Source organism: Musca domestica, unplaced genomic scaffold (genome assembly GCF_030504385.1).
Source record: "Musca domestica strain aabys unplaced genomic scaffold, Musca_domestica.polishedcontigs.V.1.1 31, whole genome shotgun sequence".
Taxonomy (NCBI): domain Eukaryota; kingdom Metazoa; phylum Arthropoda; class Insecta; order Diptera; family Muscidae; genus Musca; species Musca domestica.
The window spans coordinates 9,440,757-9,467,523 of NW_026712309.1; the positions used below are offsets into that span (position 1 = coordinate 9,440,757).

At 36.1% G+C, this 26,767-nt stretch overlaps 1 protein-coding gene and 1 long non-coding RNA gene across 2 annotated transcripts in view; one reads left to right on the forward strand and one right to left on the reverse strand.

Annotated features, from left to right (window-relative positions):
* The first annotated feature begins 9,092 nt into the window (after positions 1–9,092).
* On the forward strand, positions 9,093–10,358 carry LOC131803644 (uncharacterized). The gene is made up of 3 exons (XR_009342699.1): positions 9,093–9,421; positions 9,689–9,972; positions 10,046–10,358. It is a non-coding gene; the product is annotated as an uncharacterized LOC131803644 (long non-coding RNA).
* A 4,431-nt stretch (positions 10,359–14,789) lies between these two features.
* The window catches only part of LOC101888324 (poly(U)-binding-splicing factor half pint), a 209,251-nt gene continuing 197,273 nt past the window's right edge, over positions 14,790–26,767 (reverse strand). Inside the window, exons 5-6 of the mRNA XM_059124983.1 lie at positions 16,188–16,691; positions 14,790–16,130 (exon numbers count right to left, since the gene is read on the reverse strand). Coding sequence (XP_058980966.1) covers positions 15,131–16,130; positions 16,188–16,691 — 1,504 coding nt within the window. The 3' untranslated portion in view covers positions 14,790–15,130. The remainder of the gene's footprint in view (positions 16,131–16,187; positions 16,692–26,767) is intronic.

Sequence of the window (26,767 nt, forward strand, 5' to 3'; positions counted from 1 at the left end):
CAAAAAAACCCAACAGTGACCATTCTCCAAACACCAAATGAGGCAAAAAATTATTATATCAATTTCGCCCATATCATGAGAGGTATAAAGCATATATGGAAAAACGCAATCAGATTTTCTCTATTGCTGAGCTCTCTTTAGAAAAGGCCAATCCACCAAAAAGATCCACCCGCCGATTAAGGCTTCATTACAAAAGACTAAAGATAGCTTGTAAATATATAAATAGTCCGATAGACCAGAGATTTTACGCCAAAGTCAACTTCTTCGATTTTAGTGAATACGGCTTGCTAGATACCGGCGCCAATATTTCTTGTATCGGATCGGACTTAGTAAGCCTAGATTTTTCAAACTATCCGGAATTTATTCCAAGGAAAACCAGAGTTAAGACTGCAAATGGTTCAATAAAAAGGACCGCAGGATCTTTGGAAGTAGAACTATATTTCCACGGTGAAAGCCATAAATTAACGCTTTGGATCAATCCTTCCATCACTCAACGGTTGATTCTCGGCTTAGATTTTTGGAAAGCATTTTCTTTAGCACTGGAAATTTTCGATAGCTCAATCATTTCCAATCCATCTAATTCTGCCAGCCTTCCGTCTGTAATATCAGCAGTAGATTCGCCTGGTTGTCCATCCCATCCTAATATATTCTTTTCTGATCAAGATTTAAAATATCCTTTAAGCTATAGCCAACAAATCCAGTTAAAGCTATAATTAAACTTTTTCCCAGCTTTGCCAAGCAAGGCTTAGGGAAAACATCATATTTAAAACATCACATTGACATAGATGACGCTAAGCCAGTAAAAGAGCGCTTCTATCCTGTATCACCGGCTGTAGGGGACAAGGTTCTTCTATGTTTGGACGCAAGAAAATAAAATATTGTTACCAAAAAAGACGCCTACCCGCAGCCTAGCATCGAGGGTATCTTTTCTTGGTAATGCCTTTCGGGCTCTGTACGGCCCCCAAACTATTTGTCGCTTGGTCGATATGATGATACCACCGGATCTTAGATACTGTGTCTTTGGCTATCTTGACGACGTCATAATTGTCTCAGAAGACCTCGATAGTCATCTCTCGGGTTTAGTCAGAATAGCCGAAGAACTGAAAAAGGCAAATCGAACCATAAACATAGAGAAAAACCAATTTTGTGTTATAAGGACAGAATACTTAGGGTATGTGATAGTCATCGGGGGGATACTAACCGAAAAAGTGGAATCTATTATTAACTGACCTGAGCTTAAAACCATCAGGCAAGTTCGTGGGTTCTTAGGTCTTGCGGAGTAGTATAGGAAACCTTGACAAATACGAATCCTTTGAAAACATTAAATCTCTTCTCACCACAGCACCTGTACTGTCAAATCCCGGTTTTACTAAAAAGCAAATAAAGTAATATTAGACACTTTAATAATATCAGTAACAGTGATATTTGTAGAGCGCTCATTGATTAAATTCGTCAAATCACTGGAGACTTAAATTGATGCGTTAATTTTCCTAATTTTGAAAGAGTGATAGATAACACTAGGTTTTCAAATTCCATGATAATAATTATATTTCTTGATAGTAGTTTCTCATACAAATATTCTAAATAATAATAAACATAAATTTCTGTGTTTATCTGTTTTGTTTTTTCGTTGTTTATCAAACTATTTATTGTTTCTGATAATTTTTCAAAGTCGTCAAAATCAGGAGTGCCAGTTTTAACTTTTAACGCGGTACCCAGAAAATTTAGACTTACTTCACTAGTCAGCGGATGAATTATGTCAATGGGTCGTTTATCCGTGACGGAATGAATTGTCCCATTGTATTCTATTGTTGCTTGATATATTAAGTCGGCTGTGTCTTCAATGTTTCTTTCGATTTTCAGACATTGTGCTATTTCTACCACGGTGCTGTGAAATCTCTCTATCTGTCCATTTGAGAAACTATAAAGCGGTGGAGCATTGGAGATTTCTACGGCAAAAATTACTGATTACACCAATTCGAATTACATACCAATTACGGACGGAAATGCCGTTATTTGGGAGGAATTCGGATAACTAAAACAGTCAACAAATTTAACCATGTACTCAGTGATCGCAAAAGAGACTGAGGAAATGATAATCAATTTTCCCAGGTCACACATGAGACAACTATTGGACTCGGATATACGACATATGAAGACGCTTATAGAAACACTAAAGATTCATCATAGGCATGCTCGAAGTGTAAATTTTCTGGGTACCGCGTTAAAAGTTGTAAATGGCACTCCAGATTTTGACGACTTTGAAAAAATAAAATTTACACAGAAAGAGCTCATTCAGTCAGAACATAGGCAGATAAGCATTAATACTAAAACCCAAGAAAAAATAAACGAATTATCAGAAACAATAAATAGTTTGATAAACAACGAAAAAACAAAACAGATAAACACAGAAATTTATATTTATTATTATTTAGGATATTTGTATGAGAAACTACTATCAAGTAATATAATTATTATCATGGAATTTGAAAACCTAATGTTATCTATCACTCTTTCAAAATTAGGAATAATTAACGCATCAATTTAAGACTCCAGTGATTTGGAGAATTTAATCAATGAGCGCTCTACAAATATCACTGTTACCAATATTATTAAAGTGTCTAATATTAAGGTCGTGTTGAACGACAATTTTGTACATTTTATAATAAAGTATCCTACGATTAAATTAGACGAAAACTGTAAATTTCTACTTTTTATAGGTATAACTTTTCGTCTCGAAGGATACGATCTTTCACTCCACGTTGGGCGCCATTCTATTTGTATAATGTCCGAACATAACGGTTTAGATGTTTATGAGGATTTTTAGTTTTTTCTTCAAGCTCTTGGCACAGGTTTATTCGAACAAGGAAAGGAACATTTTTTAACACAAGACGAACGGGGAGCCATTGAGTATACTAGCTTAACAGTCGGGAGGGGGGTTCGTGTCCGTTTTGAGCTTCACGAGTCCTTTGTAGACTTAAATAAAATTATTATAGACTCCCTAATATAGAAAAAAAAAGAAAAACAAATTACTTTGGAAAGGACTAAGGCTCTGGTCAAACTCTGTAGACCCCTATTGGTCCAGAAAAATTAAACTAACATCACAATATCAATTCTAGATATGCATAATAGGAACTCCAGGTGGTAGTTGGTATCCTAGCTTCTATACCCTGCCTTACCATGATCTCTGTCGCTTTTCATTTATTGAGACCCCAAATACGAAGATTCCCCTCTTTAAATTACCTCACCCTAGCAAGAAGAGAATTTCGATTATCTTATTCCATAGTTGAATACATATCTATACTTGTATCATAGTAATTCATAATGGGTTATCGAATCGGAACTCGACTTTTTGAGACAAATTCATATCAGTAATGGAAATTTATATAATTTTAAATGGTATATATTAATAACAGAAAAAGGTGATACTCAAATTACTTTCTGCCTTGATTTCAAATATTTAAATAAATTGTGCCGGAGACGAGAGTCGAACCCAGATTCCTACAACTGCCAGCAATATGATGCTCACTACATCAGCCGCTTGCGCTCAGGCTATCGATGTGGTTATGAATGGGATGTTAAATAAAGCTTAGGTGCGCTATGCAGTAGATATACTTCTGCCAGTCTCCGCTTTTGGCAAAACCGATGAAATTTGGTTAGTGGAACAAAGTTGAAGAATAATTTTTAGCTTGTAATGGTAAATGTTCAAATAAGCACTTTCCTTATTGTGGTCACTAAAGGTGAGTTTGCAACATACAATTAATGTTAACCGTTTTAAAGAGGTACCCTTAGTTACTATGATTTTCATGCACAACTTAAACCGATAAATGATAGAAGATGGCGATGACTTTATTTCATGGTATCGAATGAATCTAGGTCCTATTGGGGACGCCGTGATAAAATTAGTTTTCTCTATAGATTTGAGCCAACGTTAAATCGTTATAGATATTAATACTTAATTGGTTTTCAAAAATCACAAAGGCCGCAAATTGGAGAAATCTTGCCGAGAAGAAGACGAATATAATTCAGTTTAGTAGTCGGTTGATTGTGGTAAAAGGGAATTTTCGTACATAAAAGATCTAAATGAGAGAGAAACAGTGTGTATCCAAAACTCTCTTGTATTATTTTTTTTTTTCCATATTCTTACCTCAATGTTATAATGTTGAGAACAAATTTATTGGCTCATTTAGTGGAAATATGTTTGGTCACATACAAAGTATAGATAATCAAAAGATATCCTAGCAATCACAATTTTCAAGGAATTATTAACAGATTTCTGTATAATCTGCGGATCTTTAACCAATTACCTGTTAAGGTCTTTAGTTTTTTTTTTTTTTTTTGGTTTTCTTTTTTCAATCTGATGTAGAATGAAACTTGCAAACTGTGATGCTCAAATTAATCCACTATTCATTTGTACACAAATTTTTGCTCCCTGATATGCGTGTTTTCTTCAGAGTGTCAGACAAGGAAAAGAACTATGACAAAAATCTGTTACTTCTAAATGAACGAATATCTAACAGCCCTCCGTTTTCACCACTAAGGGAACAACATTTGCGAGAGCTTAACGAAACTCATGAAAAAATCTGGATCCTCCACTTCTCACATATACCATGGTAATAAATCTACGTATGCCTTGTAATCTTGGTATGTGTTTCTTTTTGCTTTCCAGCAAGCATTGCGTAACTGAGCCGAACAACCAAGACACAAAAACATACGTTATAAGAATTCAAAATCCGTTCAACGTGATATTTCATTAAAATTCGAGATAAAAATTATGATTGTGTTTAACAATAATGAAAATTTAAGATATAATAAAATTTAAAAATCGGTCTAAATAGTATGCGCACTCGGGTCCTTAGTACTAAACTATTTCAAGGTTAGTGCGTAGATTGGTAAATTGATGTCCGGCCTTTTGGGCTCAATTGGGTGGTATGGCATACGCACTTAAAACCGTTAGCATACGAACTAATTGAGAATTTATCCCAGTAAACATCTAAGGAGAAATTGATTTTATTATGGGTATTTAATTGAGTGACCATAATTTACCCCACGTGACATCCAACTAAATGCTCGATGTCTCAAACCATTCGTCATGACATGTTATGACTAATAAAAGGCGATGTTGAATAATCACCCTTATTACGGTCGGCGTTGTCGTAGGCGTTGTCATAACTAATTTTTTTGATATTATGTACAATATTCGAATACGTCTTTTATGTAATGATGTGAAAAAGCAGGGTGCTTTGGAAAAACAAACATTTGTAGAATTACGAGCTACCCGGTAAAAATAAACAAAACGTCAGTTTAAATAGTTGAAGTAAAACGATTATTTGTTAAATTAAATATAGAAATATGTTAAGTGATGGCATTTTTATACCCTCCACCATGGGTAGGAGGGTATATTAACTTTGTCATTCCGTTTGTAACACCTCTAAATATTCGTCGTAGACCACATAAAGTATATATATTCATAATCAGCATAAAATTCTAAGACGATTTAGCGATGTCCGTCTGTCTGTCTGTCTGTCTGTCTGTCCGTCTGTCTGTCTGTTGAAATCACGATAGAGCCCACATTATTTGACGTAGACCTTTGAAATTTGGCACAAGTGTGTGTATTGTCCCTAGGATGGTTGGTATTGAAAATGAGATATATCGGTCCACGTTCTGGTATAGTCCCCATATAACGGTACCTCCCGATATTCGGTATTTTGATGATTTATGCCACATTTTTTCACGGATTTATCTGAAAATTGGTATTTGTAGGTCATGACGGGTCCCTGAGCGTGTGGCAAAACATTGCATGTATAGGTCCACGTTTTGGTATAGCCCCCATATAACGGTACCTACCGATATTCGATATTTTGATGATTTATGCCACATTTTTTCACGGATTTGTCTGAAAATTGGTATTTGTAGGTCACAACGGGTCCCTGAGCGTGTGGCAAAACATTGCATGTATAGGTCCACGTTCTGGTATAGTCCCCATATAACGGTACCTCCCGATATTCGGTATTTTGATGATTTATGCCACATTTTTTCACTGATTTGTGTAAAAGTTGGTATTTGTGGGTCATAATGGGTCCTAGTTCGTGTGGCGAAACATTGTAATTATAGGTCCACGTTTTGGTGTGGCCCCCATATAACGGTACCTCCCGATATTCGGCATTTTAATGTTTTTTGCCACATTTCTTCTAATGTTCTTTTACCCTAGGGTGGAGGGTATTAAAAGTTTGGCCCGGCCGAACTTAATGTTTTTTTACTTGTTTTATCTGAGGACGAATATGAAAATATTCAAAATGATTTAAACGTGAGGCGAAAAATACAATTCGAATACTGGCTGAAGGAAGTTATCAAAAGTGCGCTGGCAACGATTACCATGTCAGTTTATCACATTCGTCTGTTAGCAATGTGTATTGCATAATAAGCTGTGTACAAATTGGATTTCTTTTCCCACTACAGAAGAAGAGAAATATGAAATTAAGGAACAACACTGGACTTCCTGGTGTGATTTGAATTTGTAGTCGGCTTTCATCCAGGCCTCGCCTGTTCGAGCCCGCGGTCCTAGTATATTGAGTTTTGCACCAATTTTGTTTCAAGCCATTGCTGTAACCCCAAATCAATCCAATTTGGCTTCATTTGCAAGATCTGGATCATTTCGTAAAGTTGTTTCTTCGTTGTGACTTTAAATCTAAAAAAGCGAAATGTTAAAAGATGTACATACACATATATTTTTGTAATGTAAATACTTACTGCAGAGTCGTTAGAGATTTTGTTGCCGACAACAAACAAAAGTTCCTCCAAATTGACATTACAAAAGATTAATATACAAAAGGGATATCCTAGAACCGCCGGTTCGAACAGGGTGGCCTGGATGAAAGTCTTGGCCGACTACAAATTCAAATTGAGGAAGAAGCTAGTTCATAACAAGGCAGAATGTCGTGCTGCAGGTGGAGGGCCCTTTAAGCAGTTAACTTTAAGCGACACGGAGGAAGCAGCATCATCCTTGTTACAATTAGAGACAATTGTAAATGCAGGCGTCCAACACTTGGTGAACTGGAGACTGAGGAGGAACTGCTTGAAGGGTTTGAAATTAGTGAAGACAAAGAAAACTACAGTCGCTTCAATCAGACTGCACCGAAATATGCAATAGAAGCTGGTTGTGGTCATCCAGGATGTCTGTACGCTTCCCTCTGTAAGCACAAATAACCCGCATTATTTTTCGCCTCACGCTTAAATTATTTTGAATATACTCATCTTCATCCTCAGCTAAAAAAATGCCAGGAGTTGAAATATTTCAATATGTAATTAAACAAATAATCGTTTTACTTCAACCATTTTAACTGACGCTTTTATTTTTTAAACCGAGTAGCTCCTAAAATCAAAAAATGTTTATTAGCCCAGAGCACCCTGCTTTTTCATATCTATTACAAAAAAGACGTAGTCGAAAATTGTACATAATACCAAAAATTTCTAGTTACGACAACGCCAACCATAATAAGGGTAAATAACAACAATAGGCAAACAATTGCCAACCAAAAAGACACATGTAATGAAGACAAAGCGCAATCGCTACCTGTTTTTCCAATATATGAAAAAATACATTTCTTGTAACAAAGTATTTCTTGGCAAATACTAACATATTACAGGTACTTCTAATTAGCCCACACAAATTTTTCTCATTTCGTTTTTACTGACGAACCAATCCAAAATGCCAATCCTTATTAAAAACAATAATCCCCTGACCAAATTTCGTAATAAAAACACTGTTCGGTTTTTCTAATTTTGATTATACTTTCATACTTTTTGCCTCCGGTACTGAGGTGTAAATGAAAATGAGTGCTACTTTAATTCACGTAAACAACATTATATACTTTCATTGTTCTATTCTGTCCATATTCTGTTATTGAATGAGAGTCATATCTCTGCCCACTTACTTTAATCTTAATAGAACATATTTAGAAAATAGGCAAACAATATTTACGTATTATTTTATGTCCACAAATTTATGATAGACACCAATAAATTGGGATTGTAAAGTGTATTTTCCATTTTTTCTAGTCATTTGTTGATGTTTATGCATATTTTGTTATTGAATGAGAGTCATATCTGCCCCCATCTAATAATAATAAGAATAATTTAATACAATAATAATTATTAGTTTGGTACTCAATTTTACATTTATGCTGTGTTTGTTACTTCAAAATTACAGTACACACAAAAGCACATCCTCGCCGTCGAAAGTAACAAACACACACACACTCTCAATTTAAGCACACGTACACATATGACACACAAATATGACGACGACATGGTTCGATGTCATCGTCGACACCCTGCATTTATGGAGAACGCAATGCAAATATTCGAGTCAGCCATGCCACTATCGAACCTTAGACAATGGTACACATGCATCAAAATGGGGAATGTTGTTGGTTGTCATTGCCTATCAAATATATAGCTCATGATTGAGTAAAATTATATAATATTTAATTCATATAATTCGCATTGTTCTAACCTTATGTATTGTATGATGTACATCGAAACTTCTTAAGACTATTCTTCCGAATTCGGTCGGTAAGAAAGTCGGCAAAAAATCAGAAATGCGCACGAGATTGTAGAGACTCCGATTTCGAGATCGTCCGACAACTCCAATTTCCATTTCGAATTACCCATGGAATTCAGACTTTCATCCGACCCTTCGGTCCGACAACACGTCAACCACTTTTTTTTGGAAATTTGAAGTTTCATTCGATACTTGGTTCGCTGGGAGGTGTGACTAAATTTAGAATTAATTTTAAAAGTCAGATGCTGTCTATGAAATATAAATATAATATATAAACGTATATCATATGTTGCAATATATATATATATATATATATATATATATATATATATATATATATATATATATATATATATATATATATATATATACACGAAATTCTTCGCTCTGGCATCCCTAATTCTATTTCATAAGTTTCGAGTTAACCATAAGCTTTGCTTGTGTTTGTGTCGCTCAATTACTCAAAATGTCCGTTTGTGTCTTATCTGTGGCTTTTCAATTTTCCTTCTTCCTAATAAATTTACTTGTAAACCAACCTACAATCACAACTGTTGTTATTGGTAAGCGTCCTTCAAATTTTCCAATTTGAATAAATTAAGAACCATAATTGTTCTTTTTCCAAACCCAAAACTCATCCAATTGTTTTATTCCTTTCTTTCCATTTTTTTCGATTCAAAACCGAGAGGAAAATATTTCTTACTCCAAGGAATATTTTCTGTCCACCAACAGCAGCATAACAATCCAGCATTTTCCAGGAAAATACCCACAAATTTAGCATTTTCATTTGGTCCACTTCGAACCGGATTTTATTGCTGTTTAAATTTCCATGTTTTACATCGAGTTTCATCAAAAATCAAGGTCAGTTCGCATAAGTGCATTAAAAGAAAGAAATTAAATTTCAGTGCGTTAGTCAAAGTATGTTTTGCCGTCGGCAATTCGATTTTATATTTTCTATCTAACGCACAGTGTTTCTATTTACATTTCGAAAAGTATTCATTTTTTCGGTATACTTTCGAACCAATTCAAGTCCAATATTAAATATTCCTTTAAATCTCCATATTTTTCTTAGATTCCTTTAATAAATAAAGTGAATAGATATTTCATTTATTACTTTATTATTTACAGCCAGTTCCACGATATCGAAAGAACACGTTCGCACAACTTTTACACGACAAACAGCTGTTTTCCGTTCCACTAAAATCCATCAGAACGAAAATTTGCACGAAAATCAAAGCGAACGAAAACGTAAGCATTTCAGTGTAATTTTGCGTTCCACTATCTTTTTTCTTTCGTACGCATGCGAACACAAATGTCAAAATCAGTCACTTGTGTGTTTGCTATCGTATAATAACAATTAAGGAAAATTGTTTTAACATAAACATTGCTTGATTGAAAATGGAAACAAAAATGTAAGTAAAAATAATAAATGCAATTTAATATGTGAAAAACAAATATATATTTTTTTTATTTTCTCAATTCCAGCACGAAAAAATCATCAACTACACAGCTGCGGGCACTAGTTGAGTATATGGAGGAGAATCCTGTGTTCGCCAGAGGAGTGCCAATTTTTGGAAGCAGCAGAAGAAGTTTTAAATCGGGGCGGATTTGGGTAGTTCTGCAACCGGGCACCCACATCTCTTCCATCATATCCAAAAGAGCCCGAAAACTTCCTTCGACACACCAAAATTGGACACAAACCTAGAAAAAATCATTTTTTATTATTTCAAAAATGTAAAAATACAATCATACTTACTGGTTGTTAGGTACTTCAAATAAATTCGAAGCATCTCTTAAATGCCTCCGTGGCACATTTTGAACCTCCTTCACATCATCCATAAAAAATAGGACTACGGAAATATTCTTTTTTTTATTTTCTAAGAGCACAAATGGTTTGAACACAATCACTAGAAATTTTATTTTGTTTGTTTATTTACAATTTGTTTGTTTACAACTGAAATGTCAGTTAAGACAGAGCCACTGCTGCTTTTTCGCGTTTAAATTAGACATTTGGCGCTTTTTTTGCCTTATTTCGAGATTAATTTTTCCAAAAAAATATTTAGCAACACTGAATCACGTAAGGCTATGCGAAAGAAAGAACGAAAGTTAGTGGAACGCATTCTTATACGAAAGTGAGTGAGTAACCTTCGTTCGCACAAATTTTCTTTCGAGATCGTGGAACAGGCTGTTAATTTTCTTATTCCACGTATTTCTTAACACGCGACAGTGTGTTTCCTTTTTCATTTTTGTTTTGCCGCGAAAATATTGCATTTTTTCTATTATCCATCGTCATTTTTTTTTTCATTATTATTGTTGTTGTCGTAAAAGAACCCTCGCTGAATCTCTTCAACAACATCAATACTTACATACAGTCACACACATTTCCACTTGTTGTCGAGTCGTTCGTTCTCAGCCTCATCCAACACGTTGATTCTCAAATGGCGATTTTTCGAATATGTGTTCAACGGTGTTATCCAGAAAATGTACCGTCAGATCCTGGTTCATTCCGATCATATCCATTCCAAAGAATAGTCTTCCGCAAACACCCAGGTGATATCATTCAAGATTTTGAGCTACAAACTGTCACATTTGGTGTCAATTGTGTTCCGTATTTAGCTATCCGCACTCTGCTTCGGCTAGCTGATGACGTCCAAAGTAGCCATCCAAAGGCTAGCATGATTATTCGTAATTATATGTACGTGGATGATGTACTTTCCGGTGCACATTCAATTTCCGATGCTCTTCAATCCAGAAATGAGCTTTAAACCGCTCTAGCATCAGCTGGCTTCTCCCTCCGAAAATGGACAGCGAACTCAATGGATATTCTAGCGGATATTCCAAAAGATCATTTGTTGTGTGATGATTTCGTAAACTTCGATGACTGTAGTACAGCCTATACGCTAGGGATCCGTTGGAATGCTCGTTCAGATTCATTTTTCTTTGCGACAACGCCTTTTCCATCTTCGTGTACTTACACAAAAAGGGAGATTCTGCCATGTATTGTTGTGGCTAAAATAATAATGCAGCAGATATGGTCCGATGGTACTGGTTGGGACGAAGTCCTAAGTCCACCCACCTTGCACCAATGGAAGATGTTTCAATCCGACTATTCCAGTCTTGATCGAGTAAAAATTCCGAGATGGCTTAAATATGTTCCGTCTGCTGAAGTTCAGTTTCATGGGTTTTGCGATGCTTCTGAAAAGGCATACGCAGCCACTTTATACTGGCGGTAATGATCGACGTACTACTCCCAACGCTCGATATTCCCAATTACTTCGTATTCTGCTGGTCAGTCTCCACAATAGCTCTTTCCTGGCTTTCAAAACCTCCTTCTCATTGGTTATCATTCGTAGCCAACAGAGTTTCCACTGTTATTCAAGTGGTGGATCCTTCCAGATTCCATCACGTTCCGTCCGAATCAAACCCTGCTGATCTGGCAAGCCGCGGTCTGTTACCCCGAGGCATCATTCGCAATGATCTCTGGTGATTTAGACCTTTATGGCTTCGGGAATCCTCAAGTCAGTGGCCAAACTGTGGTCGTATTCAAGAAACATGAGTCCAACGTAAACCCCTGAAGGTCCACTTTTCATACTTCGAAGATTCCACCGATATTCTTGAAGACTTTTATTCATATTCTCGTCCGCTTAGAGTGTTTGCCTACATTCATCGGTTCTTTCGCCAAACACACCCACGACTTCGCTATAATTTCCTCCACAAGACTCTGCTTGTTTCCAGTGTGGCCCGAAATTAATTGGTCAAATGGTACCAGAAGTTTCATTTCCCTAATGAGTACAAGGCATTATCTTGCAAGCAGCAAGTTTCACCATCAAGTTCCATTTTAAGTCTAAAACGCCCAATCATCCTTCCATACAGCTGCAAATTTGCCCGGCTTTATGTTGATTTTGTTCATAAAATCACTATCCATGGTGGAAATCAATTAACTTTTCGAGTAATAAGATCCCAGTATTGGATTCCTAAAGTCAAGAACCACATTAAAGACTCGATTCATAAATGCAAGCCTTGTATCCCTTATAAAAAGCGCTGACAGAAACAGATAATGGCTGCTCTTCCTCCTTAACGTACAGAGCTTATTGCAGACGCACATGCCGTATAACAAATGGATACGTATGTATATTCGTATGTTTTTCCAATAAAGCAATACATCTCAAAGCAACGTCCTATCTTTCCAATTCCACCTTCTTGGCAGCATTTCATAGATTCGTCTCTAGATGAGGATGTCCTGAACATCTTAATTCCCATAATGGTACAACGTTTGTGGAAGCGTCCAAGGTCCTGGCGAAAGAGTTTATTCAAGCTACTCGTTCCGCTGTTATTTCCAATTATTCCGTGCAAAATCTTAGCTGGCACTTCATTCCGCCTGGGGCTCCTCATATGGGAGGGCTCTGGGAAGCCGGGGTTAAAAGTTTCAAAACCCATTTCAAAAAGTTTGCGGGCTCATTCAAGTTTACGTTCGAAGAATTTCTAACGCTTTTTATGATGATAATCTTCTGCCAAATTCCTGACGCCTTGGTAGGGTTTGCAAGGCTTATCAAGGTTCCGATCGTCATATCCGTGTTGCAGATATTGTAACTCAAAAAGGGGTTATTACTCGCCCTATCACTAAGCTTGTCGTCCTTCCTAGCCACTAACTTAATACTTTATTTTTTCCCTTCTGTGTCCTTTTGTCCGCATTCTATTTAGAACCATGCCCAAACATTCCGCACCAAAGTTCAGCGCAACCACAACAAAGCCCCATACCAAAATGGGAAGTTCTTATGCCGGCTCTGCCAGCGTCCCCATTCATTACGTCGATGCCTGGATATAGACATGACGGAACGATTCGAAGTGGTTCGCAAACACAAATATTGTGTGAATTGTTTGGCCCTGGACCATTCCCACGGTTCGTGTTTCAGTGACACCGGCTGTCGCCACTGTCACAAATACCACCGCACACTGCTCCACGTAGAACCTATGCTGCGGGCCCAGATCCTTCCACCATCTCCTAGGTCCCGATCGGAGTCTAGGTCGGTTTCACCACGACCATCAACATCCAAAGCTCGGCGAGTACCACAGAGGCCTTCATCGTCCTCAGAGTCCTCCCGCAACCCGAAGAGATCTCTCACATCCCTGATCCAGCAAAATCGGACCATTTTGCTACCCACGGTCCTGGTAAGGATAGATGCGAAGAATGTGGCTCGATGTCTCTTGGATTCTGCTTCGCCAGTGAGCCGCGTCTCGAAGAACTTCGTGGAAAAAATTAAAGTCAACACCTTGACATTGAGAAAGGAGACAGTGTTCCAATTGACTCTGTTCTCAAGATTTGATTCGAAGGTAAAAATCGAAGGTACTTTTCGCGTGGATAATCGGATCACCACAAAGACGACAGCCGAGTCCCTGCCCGACAACTTCAAAAAAAATTTCCCCCACCTATTCTTGGTGGATCCGAAATTTTACCAGTCATCGGGGATAGATATCGTCATAGGCGTCGATATCTACCCGAAAGTAATTTCGGAGGGGGTGTATGCCAGGAATGGGTTACCAACTGCCCAAAGTACAGTTTTTGGTTGGGCCATCTATGGGCTATGTTCTTAGAATTGTTAATTCGTTCATTTTAAATTTATTGCCTGAGTATTAATTAATAAATTCCTGAATTCCTTAAAATGCACCATTGTCTTACTTCCCCCAAAAAGCACAAACTTTTCTTTTCAGCTTGTACATTCCGAAGCAGGTGCGAGTTCGTGATTCCATCTGGTCTGACGACAGAAACCTATGTATTTGATCATCATCTTTATAAAAATTATCCTATTATTAAGTTATTGCTTTTGTAACCAGACCAGGACATACACGGATCAGATTGCATATTTTCCATTGCAGACCCAACTGCAAGGGGCCGGTGATGTAAATACGAAATTTTTCGATCAAAATGTCCGTTTGTGTCCTATCTGCGGCTTTTCAATTTTCCTTCTTCCTAATAAATTTACTTGTATACCAACCTACAATCACAGTTTTTGTTATTTGTAAGCGTCGTTCAAATTTTCCGATTTGAATAAAAAAAGAACCATAATTGTTCTTTTTCCAAACCCAAAACTTTTCGATTTAAAACCGAGAGGAAAATATTTCTAACTCCAAGGAATATTTTAATATATATTTAGTAACAATCATATATAAAATATGTTTTTATCAAAATAAGTTATAAATAAATTTGCCTGGAATTATGAAACAATAGATATTAATTGCAATTTACACTTTATTTAATATATCCATGTTGAATGTGACAAATATGAAATTAGTTTGATACCATTACTCTAAATTCGACCGTCAGCAGAAATAATTGTTATTATAATTTTCCTCAAAATACTAAACTTGTATGTATGACAATTTCCCCAAAATAAGAATAAACGTTTAAAAATTGAATTCGTTACATTCGACGTATTTTGTTACGATTCCAACATATATGTTTAACTTTGGTTGCGGAAAGTTCAGTCCGACAGTCACATTTTTGGTAATGTTATTTATATTTTTTTTAAATCATTTAAATTATATTTAATTGAAGGTATTTATAGTAATCATTCAACCCGATAAGTCACCATGATCAAATAGAGATTGGTCATATAGTTCCGCAATAACTCTTCTTCCGCCGAAAAATCGCCCGTGAAGAGCTTCCTTGCCGCGCTCCGCTTCCGATGCCATAGAAAACTCGACAAATATTTTGACAATTATTTCTGCTTCATCATCGTCTTCATTTTCAGTTTGTTTTTCATTGAAAATAATTACGCGGCTTACTGTTCCAAATTTACTGCATTCCTCTTGAATTTCTTCTTGCAGGGTTTCATCGACGTCTTCAGGTCCAACCATATTGCGGAGAATTATAACCCGTGATTCTTGAGGTCTCATCAAGCGTTGCATTACGAATTGTCTTGCACTCTGTCCCTTAATAGACATGTTCTCTTGCTGCTGTAACGTCTGTGTTTCTCCTTCTTCGATAAGTTTTTTTTGTAACTCTTCTTGTTGCTTTTCTTGAGCTTTTTTCTGGTTGTCTGGTTGATTTGTTGCAGAGACAGCAGTTTTTGCTATTAAAGCGCCAACAACACTTGTCTGTGGTGGAGCTATGAGACCCTCAGTCGTCACAGTTCCAATCTTACCTACAACTGGTACAGACATACCAGAGGGATTTGCAATTATTGTTTTGTTAGCAGAATTAATAGCTTGTGCGGTTACAGCTTGTATAGTAGAAGCTGTGGCAGTTAACAAGCTAGGATTAACACTGGGATTTTGAAAAATGCTAGCCGCTAAGAACGCAGGCCCTGTTGTTGCCGGTAAAGCTATTGAAGGGTGAAAAGAGCTTGGAGCCGCTGCTAAAGGCAATGTTCCTACTTTGGTGTTACCAATTGAAGATATACCCAGGGCCGGTGTTGTAGCAGACAATCCAAGGACGGCGTTACTAGCCACAGCATCTAAAGCTTGGATTTTAGCAGTAGCCGCAGCAGCTGCAACTGCTGCTGCTGTTGGCATTGTAGAATTGGTAGCCGGGCTAACCAGCGCATTAGGGGGTGTAATTGAACGTCCCACCCTGTAAATACAATGACAATTTATACAAATGAATAAAAGAAATTTACAAAACACGTACCTTAACAGCTGTCCACCAAGGTCAAAAAGATTCATACTCGCAATTGCTTCGTCCATTGCTTGCTTATTGGCATATTCGATGAATCCGTATCCTTTATGTGTATGGAGTGATGTGCCTTGTGCAAGTTTGCAATACATTATAGGCCCAAAAGCTTCAAAAACACTTTTTATATCCTCTTCTGATAAGTCTGGATGTATAGATGCAACGTAAATTCGGTTAAAATTTTTAGCTTCCTCTTGTATTTCGTCGATAACTTGCTGAGCTTGAGGCATGTTACTTGGTCGTCCAACTTTTATATTGCGGCCACCCATAAGAGCGCCATTCATTTGTTCCAACGCAAGTTGTGCACCCTCCGGAATTTCGTATTCAACAAAAGCGAATCCTTTATGTTTCTGGGTTATCGGATCCCATGACATATTTATAGATTTAATTGGCCCAAATGGAAGAAATGCAGCTCGAATAGTGTCCTCCTTCAACTCGAATGATATGCTTCCGACATAAACCCTGAAATAAATACATGAAAACGTTGTTTTAAATACATTAAAAATAACTTGGTAGTAACATGCATGTTAAGTAAACTTTACGTTCTTACATTGCATGTTTAATGGCAAAAGTAGTAAAGGATTCAAATGTGAAATTCGGCCCGACAAAATAATTTTGTACAGAAAGAACAAGAACTGAAAACTACTAAAAATTTAAAAATTAGTAGACAATCCCTCAAAATTAACTCGATAGTTTCTACGAAGGTACAATAAGGACAAGGCAGGCTATGTTGAAAAATTTGCAACCTGTATGGATTATTACTATAATACTACTAATTACTATCAACATATGCAACACGTTGCTTTACATCCAATAAAAAATAACTTGCTGTATAGTTTTTAAAATAATAATAAAAAACCCGAAAACGGAATGACAAGTAAAAAAGCAGCTAAGTTCGGCCGGGTCGAACTTTTTATACCCTCCACCATTTGGAAGAAACTTGAAAAAAAAATCAAATGAAAACCGTTTATGGGGGCTATACGAAAACGTGGTCCTGCAAAAGTAATTTGTGTCGTAGACTGTAGTAACTGCTCCGAACTCTTGACCTATGTACACAATTCTCTTCTAGGGGATAAAGTACTGATAAGAAAGTTCTTATGAGAATTTTTAGACGATTTCATTGAAATATTTGGCTAAAATCATCAAAATACCAAATATAGGGGGTACCGTTATATGGAGTATATACTATATCGTGAACGTATATAGACAATTCTCTTTCAGGGGTTAAAGTACTCGCAAAAAACTCCTTGTGTAAAATTTCAGACAATTCCAATGAAAAATGTGGCTAAAATCATCAAAATACCGAATATTGGATGGTCTCGTTATATGGGGGCTATACGATATCGTGGACCGATATAGCCCATCTTCGAACTTGACCTGCCTGCAGACAAAAGACAGATCTGTGCAAAATTTTAGCTTCCTATATTAATTCGTTTTGCCTGTAGCGTGCTTACAACAGACGGACGGACGAACAGGTCTAAATCGTCTAAGAATTTTAAGCTGGAGTGTATAAAAATGTCTTTACAAAATCATGTTCCATATACTTGTGAAGACTTATTTTCCGCAAAAAGGGTAGATTTTGTGCACTCGAACGTTGTAAGAAGCATTTTCGTTACAACATAATTGTAAAGGATACTCACATACAACACTAACGTTGATATCGTAAGCCAAGAAAATAAATAAAACCAGTAAAAAAGCTGTCATTTCGGCCGGGTCGAACTTTGAATACCCATTTGGAACGAATGTGGCAATTCTCAAAAACAATAAATAATACCTTAAAAATACCGAGTGTAGGTATATTAGGGTCTATACGACGACATTACAATATTCAACTGCGAAACTTAAAAAATCGGTAATAATGTAGCTAAAATCATCAAAATACCGAATATCGGGATGTACCGTTATATGGGGGCTATACGAAGACGTGGACCTGCACAGACAATTTTTTGTCTTAGGCTGTAGTATCCATTACAAACTTCAAATACCAAATTTGAAACAATCCCGTTGAGTAATGGCGCTAAAATCATCAAAATACCGATTATAAGGAAGTGCTATTATATGGGGGCTATATGAAAACGTGGAGCTGCACAGACAATTTTCTGTCATAGGCTGTAGTATCCAAATTCCATATTTGAAACAATTCCGGTGAATAATGTCGCTAAAATCGTCAAAATACCAAATATCGGGAGGTACCGTTATATGGGGGCTGTACCAAAACGTGGACCTACATACAAAAATGCTTGTCATAGGCTGTAGTACCCATTACGAACAAAAATATGACATTTGAAACAATTTCGGTAAATAATGCTATACGAAAACGTGAACCGACATTGCCCATTTACGAGCTTAACCTACCTACTGGTAAACTATGCATGTATGCACAATTTTAGCCTTCTATCTCAATTCGTTCGAAAGATAGTGTAATTACAACAGACAGGCCGAAATAGATAGCGATATAGTCTTAGAATTTTACGCTGATCCAGAATATGTATACTTTGTAGGGTCTATTATTATTATTTCGAGGAGTTACATACGGAATGACAAAGTTAATATACCCTCCATAGAATGGTTGAGGGTATAAAAACAATTGTACATTGCAGAAAAACAAAATTAACAAAAAAGTAAAGGAGAGGAAAATAAGCTAAAAGATAAGCCTACCTATATTTCAACAATTTATTTACGAGCTCTATTTCTAAATGCTGGCAAAGGAACAAAGCTTTGACTAACACAATTTTTGCTTAAATAATTTTATTGACTTTTGACTGTTTACTAAAAATTCCATTTTAAATAGCGAATCAAACAAAAAGTTGATTATTGCGAGTTGCTGGCTTTTACTGGTAAACATTTTTCTAGAGATCTAACGAAGATCTAACGAAGTCATCCAGCTATTATTTTTTAATTTAGGGTCGAAAAGGAATTTAAAATCAGAGTGTATTTTTAAAATCTAGCATTTCTTTTTGAAGAACGGGATTTTAGTTGGTAATTTGATGTCAACCAAATAAAAATTAAATGGTTGTCCCATCAATTTTAATTTAAATGAAGGCGATAAATGAATTTAAAAAACAGCAGCTGTTTTCTTGGTAATTTTTACTGAAAGTAGGCTGTTTACCTCTTGTCTTATTTTCAATTGAGTAAATCATTTATTTAGAAAATTTCACTGAAAATATATGCAGACACATAAAAATAATGGGTAATGTGAGTAAAATCGTATTGTTCCATCGATTTCATAAAAAGTTTATATATTTACTAAAAAGAACAGTGTTGGCATGTTTGTTCGGGATACCATAGTATATTGTTGTTGCAAACTGGTCAGGCTTAATCCCATTATTGTTGTTTTTATAAAAACAACGTTTGTTTCTTTCTTTTTTACACTACTTTCACGTGAAAGAAACGAATTTCTCAGTACGCAAAATTTCGTAATTTTTAATGAATAATTTTATTGTACACTCCTATAACCCCTAGAAATGCATCTACTAAATATGCCTTTTATTTATCAATATTACATTTTTATTATGTTTTAAAGTAGTCATATCGAAAACGGAGGCCATTTTTTCTATTTAAATATTTTAAATATATGTTCTATTAATATGCGTTACCTGCTGTTTTTGGTCGGGGATTCAAAGGAGCATCTCATATTCAACTTTAAATGTGTTTTGAAACCTTTCAAAAAAGCAATAAGTACAGACGGGCCGAACTTTCAATACCCTCCACCATTTTGAAAGAAATTTGCAAATTAAAAAGAAAATCAAAAATACTACTAAAATCATAAAAATACCGACTGTAGGGATTAAAAGTTATATTGGGACCCTTACGAAGACGTGGACCTGTATATTAAATTTTTGTCATAAGCCGTAACGATATTCAAATACGAAACTTGAAACTTGAATAATGTCGCCGTTATATGGGAGCTATAAGAAGTAACAAGCGGAATGACAAAATTAATATATATTGTGGAGGATATAAAAATCAAACCAATAACAAAAGATTAGTTAGTTAATAATGGTTCCTTAGTCAATTTCATCGTGGCATCCTAACTTGCAATAAATCTGAAAATATTTATTTTATTCCAACAATTGGCTAAATGTACAAAATCAGCATACTGTTTATCTACAAGTGTCACAGAATGGACTGAAAATGAGAAACACATGTAAGTATAGTATATAGATCGCTTTATGGAATGGAATATAATAAGAAATTTAATTTTTACTTTTTTTACTCCAAATTTACTGTCAATAGGCAGCATGTGTTCCTATTATGTAATAAACAGCATAGCGTAGCACTGTCAATATAGTTTGTGTGACACTTTTCACCGGAATTGTTTCAAATTTCGTATTTGAAGTTCCTAATGGGTACTACCGCCTGCAACAGAAAATTGCCTATACACGTCTTCGCAAAGCCCTTATATAAAACTTATATACAGTGGTTTCTATTTACCTGCATCAACATTAGCTGCGCATTGGCCTTTGCAGACCAAAAAACTTTTGTTATGCCATTTTTTTCTGAATCCCTTTATTTGAATTGTATTTAAGTGCCCAATCGATAGCTGCACATTGGACATTCCTGCCTCGAAAATTTGGTATTTTTTTTAATTTGGTTACAAAAGTTGTATTTATCTGTACAAGAAAATTTTTTGCAAACTTAAAAAAGACACTAAAAACTACCACTTCGTTTTTGTTTTTGTATTCGCAAAAACAATAACAACACAAGAAAAGAGCATGCATTAAAAACATATTCTCGCTTCCTCTCCCACACTAAAAGATGGACCTGCATTTTTGGCATTGCTGCACAAGATGTCGTGCAATTTTTGATTGTGCAGGTAAGCAAAAAATACTGAACTTTATTCACCGAAATTGCATAAAATATCGTATTTGAAGTTCATAATGGGTAGTAAAGTTTATGACAGAAAATTGCATATACAGGTCCAGGTCTTCGTATAGCCCCAATATAACGGTACATCCTTATATTCGGTAATTTGATGAATTTAGCGACATTATTCACAAGAATTGCTTCAAGTTTCGTATTTGAATATCGTTATGGCCTATGATAAAAATATAATATACAATTCTACGTCTTCGTATAGGTCCCAATATAACGGTAAATCCTACCTACATTTGGTATTCTTACTATTTTAGCAGTATTTTTCTAATGTTTTTTTTTATTATTTGCAAATTCCTTCCAAATGGTGGAGGTATTCAAAGTTCGGCCCGGCTGAACTTAATGCTTTTTTACATGTTTGGGAGATTTCAAAACACATTTAAAGTTGAATATGAGATGCTCTTTTGAATCCCCGACCAAATACAGCAGAAAATGTTGTAATAAAAAAATAGTCTCCGTTTTCGCTATGACTATTTTCAAAAATAATAATTAGCCTTACATGTTAAAAAGTCGCCAGAACCTCAAAAGACTCATCGATTTGGAAAAAATTTAATATTAATAATTATTTAGTAGATACAAATTATGATTTTTTTTGTATTTTTTAATACATTTATTTTTATTTAATAATTAATTATTTTTGTGTGTTATTACTACCATGAGTTGTTGTCCACTGCTTACATTATATTTCATTCCTTAATCTAAGCTCCTACGAAATGCTCCACTGCCGTAGCTCTGCTACCGGTTTGCTGACATTGCGAGAAGTTGCTCTGCTACCGCTGTGCTGATGTTGCTGCACTATATTTGGTTACTCAGGTGTCAAGAACTTGTGGGAACGCGTATAGCGTTCAGTTACCTGACAAAAGCCAAAACTGTGGGAATGATGAAATAAGTGTATTTCTTCACGATATCTCCTCCTCTTCTAAGTTAGGGCCGTCCACGGTCCCAAAGTTAGCGTTTTTTATTGCGACCTCCACAGATTTAGTTAAAAGAATTTTTTTCTTTGTGGAGGCCCTGCGTCGGAGTGGGTAAGCAATCAGTCCTATAAGTAATAGAATTCCAATAGTCGATAAACTTGCGATATGACCTTGATATACCACATGTTGTAGGTGATGGATATGTTGGAGATTTTGCTTATTAACATGATGGAGATAGGACGTGCTTAGTATATCGGTATGTTGCGTTAGGTTAATCATAAAAGCCCATGGAATATCTGGTTGTAGGGGTGTCGTTGAATTCTCGTTGTAGTACATCATATTATTGAGTCTAACGAAATCATTGAAGATAACTAGGTAAGTACCATTGACCTAACAGGGGTTCGTCGTGGTCATTGATGACCACCAAACCATTGCCTATCGCTGTAATTGGTGGGAGGTTCTTGACTGTTGTGCTGCAGTTAGCGGTGTTACGTGTCATTAGTTCCAGAGCGCATGATGTGAGTGATGATGACAGACAAAATGTTGGTATATTTTCGCTGCAGTTTCTTACTGCTGAGGTGTAATTGTGACATGCAGCGAGGGTTGATTCTTGCAAGTGGAGCATGAGGTGACCTCTTGCTACTGGTAATATAATAATTTTGTTATATTTAAACTTAAAGATAGGATATCTTATAAGGAAATATATTACATTATTGTATTGTAAAATCTTAATTTTAGCTACGGCCATAATATCAGCTACGGAGAGGTTTGTGAAGTGTTGGTTTTTTTATTGTGAAATTGATTTCATTGCTATCTAAAAGGATAAGATTCAAAACTCCAATTTTTTGCGAATGTATGTGATAGAGGTTACTAAGTTATTTAATTCTGTTATTATCGCCCTGTTTCTGGCTATGATGACATCATAAAGATTTCCTGTATCAACTTCCCTTTGTTTTTCTGCCTTTAAAATTTTGTTTACTGTAGTGGTGAGGCTATTAATTTCTTTCTGCCCTTCGGCGTTGATAGTAAACTGTCTCTCCTGTGAGTTGATTAGTTGGTCAACTGTGTTGGTAAGTTTGCCGAAGTTATCATGATCAGGTGTCCCAGTGAAGTATTTCAAGACTGTTCCTAATGCATTCAGGCTTCTCGCTTGTCTGTGGTGAATATCTACCGTCTGTATCAGTCTACTTATTTAGTTTACGTCCGCATCCAGCAATTTTCGCATATGAGTTTGGGAAAAGTAGTTTGTAGCATTAGCTGTTTCGTCTCTTAGTAATTTGTATAAAGTTAGGTTAGTAACATGTTTTATGTGTCCAAAGTTTTCCCAAATTACGAGATCTCTGCCGGTTACCGGAATGTATCTCGCATTAGAGTAGACACTAATATGGCTTTGACCAATCTTAAGGCAGTCCTAAAAAATATAAACAATATTTATATTGTTCTCACTATAAAGAGGAGAAAGTTTGTTCCCTAATCTCCTATTATTCTTGACGAGAACTTTTTCCCCTACGGAAAACTCCCTGTCACGTCGGTTCTTATTGTGAGCTGCTAACTCTTTATCCTGGGCGGATTTTTAACGTGACACTATTTTTTGATCATCCTTTGTTGAATGGAAGATGCTTATGGGTTTCATTCCAGTCACCGTATGTATTGATTTATTATACTCAATGGTGGCTAAAAGTACTATATCTTCGATATCGTCCAGATTCTTGTCAATTTTAAGGCATCGCACTATTTCCATCAGTGTGTTGTGGAAGCGTTCCACCTGCCCATTTGATGTGCTGTGTAGGGGTGGGGCATTCACGACATCTATGTCAAAGTGATTTTTTAACATAGCCTTAATGGTGTGCGAGTTAAGTGACTTTCGTTGCCACAATAAATGGTTTTTGTGCCATGGAACATATTGAGCAACTGTAGTAACCGTGGCTTAACATCCACTATAGTCCTGGAATTTAGTGACTCTTCTATCGCGAATTTTGAAAATTTTTCAGAAAGTATTTTGACCCAGTGGAAAATTTGTCAATGTGAAGGACTTCCCCACAAAACGTTGGTATGGGTGTCTGGGCAATAATTTGCCTTTTTGGATGACGATCATACTTTGCCTGGGAAAATACTCGGCAGTTTGCCACCAACTGCTTCGCTTTCTTTTCCATTTTTGAAAAAAATAGTCTTCCAGAATATGCTTCACATTTTCCTGAGCTGCTCGGTGTGTACGATTATGTTCAGCTGTTATAATTTCCTGTTGTTCATTCGGGTCGGATATATCAATAACTAACTTCTCCGTATGTCTCAACTTAACATTGGGAAAGAGTTCAACCAATTTATGCTGGAATCGTCCGAAACGGCAAATGTTAGTGGTTGATGATCTGTGAATACATTCAGATCTGATACTCCGTAGAGATAATTTCTAAGCGTTTGTAGTGCCCAGACGATGGCCAACAACTCCCGCTCATTAGTAGCGTAATGTCTTCGCTTTTGGATAAAGTGCGGGAGATCATAGTAATAGGTCTGCCTCCATGCGAAAGAACAGCTCCTATAGCATGTGACGATGCATCCGTCGTTAAATCAAATGTTTTCCGAAAATCTGGATATGTTAACGTTACATCTTCGGACGTTAGGATTTCTTTTATTGTGTTGAATGCCTCTTTCTGTTCACTGGTCAAATCAATTTTGATTTTTTTTCGACTGCAATACAGAAACTCTGCCATATTCTCCTCTATCGTCCTCTGAAAAATGCTTGGAGCATTCTTCAGACTGAAGGGCAGTCTATGAAACTCGTATATTCCGTTTTTTATGGAAAACGCAGTTTTTCCCTATTTGGTTCTGATAGTTGTATCTGGTAAAACCCAGATTTCAAGTCAATTGTGGTAAAAAATTTACTTCCTCCAATATTGGACAAGGTCTCCGTGATTTCTGGAATCGGATATTTATCGCTGATAGTTTTCTCATTAATCGGAAGTTCATCACCAAACGTTTTTTCTCTTGTCCAGTTTCGTCAAGACCCTTTTTCTTTACTACCCATATTGGGTTATTGTATAGAGACCTAGACTTTCGAATAATACCATTCGCCAATAAGTCCTGGATTTCTTTGTTTACAAAATCCGAAAAACCTAAAGGATACGGGTACAATCTCGAGTACACTGGGTCTTCGTTTTCTGTGCGGATCGTCGCAACGACGTTTGTATTGTATGGAAGTGCTTCATTGGGATCTGCAAACCCTCCATTATCATTTTTAATTGCCTTGAAAAATGCTTCTTTCAAATGGTTTGGTACCGACTTGGCATGAAGTTGCAGATGATTTAAGTCATGTCTAGTTATGAATAAAATAGTTTCCTTTCCATTGGCACAAGATGTCGTGCAATTTTTGATTGTGCAGGTAAGCAAAAAATACTGAACTTTATTCACCGAAATTGCATAAAATATCGTATTTGAAGTTCATAATGGGTAGTAAAGTTTATGACAGAAAATTGCATATACAGGTCCAGGTCTTCGTATAGCCCCAATATAACGGTACATCCTTAAATTCGGTAATTTGATGAATTTAGCGACATTATTCACAAGAATTGCTTCAAGTTTCGTATTTGAATATCGTTATGGCCTATAATAAAAATATAATATACAATTCTACGTCTTCGTATAGGTCCCAATATAACGGTAAATCCTACCTACATTTGGTATTCTTACTATTTTAGCAGTATTTTTCTAATGTTTTTTTTTATTATTTGCAAATTCCTTCCAAATGGTGGAGGTATTCAAAGTTCGGCCCGGCTGAACTTAATGCTTTTTTACATGTTTGGGAGATTTCAAAACACATTCAAAGTTGAATATGAGATGCTCTTTTGAATCCCCGACCAAATACAGCAGAAAATGTTGTAATAAAAAAATAGTCTCCGTTTTCGCTATGACTATTTTCAAAAATAATAATTAGCCTTACATGTTAAAAAGTCGCCAGAACCTCAAAAGACTCATCGATTTGGAAAAAATTTAATATTAATAATTATTTAGTAGATACAAATTATGATTTTTTTTTTGTATTTTTTAATACATTTATTTTTATTTAATAATTAATTATTTTTGTGTGTTATTACTACCATGAGTTGTTGTCCACTGCTTACATTATATTTCATTCCTTAATCTAAGCTCCTACGAAATGCTCCACTGCCGTAGCTCTGCTACCGGTTTGCTGACATTGCGAGAAGTTGCTCTGCTACCGCTGTGCTGATGTTGCTGCACTATATTTGGTTACTCAGGTGTCAAGAACTTGTGGGAACGCGTATAGCGTTCAGTTACCTGACAAAAGCCAAAACTGTGGGAATGATGAAATAAGTGTATTTCTTCACGATATCTCCTCCTCTTCTAAGTTAGGGCCGTCCACGGTCCCAAAGTTAGCGTTTTTTATTGCGACCTCCACAGATTTAGTTAAAAGAATTTTTTTCTTTGTGGAGGCCCTGCGTCGGAGTGGGTAAGCAATCAGTCCTATAAGTAATAGAATTCCAATAGTCGATAAACTTGCGATATGACCTTGATATACCACATGTTGTAGGTGATGGATATGTTGGAGATTTTGCTTATTAACATGATGGAGATAGGACGTGCTTAGTATATCGGTATGTTGCGTTAGGTTAATCATAAAAGCCCATGGAATATCTGGTTGTAGGGGTGTCGTTGAATTCTCGTTGTAGTACATCATATTATTGAGTCTAACGAAATCATTGAAGATAACTAGGTAAGTACCATTGACCTAACAGG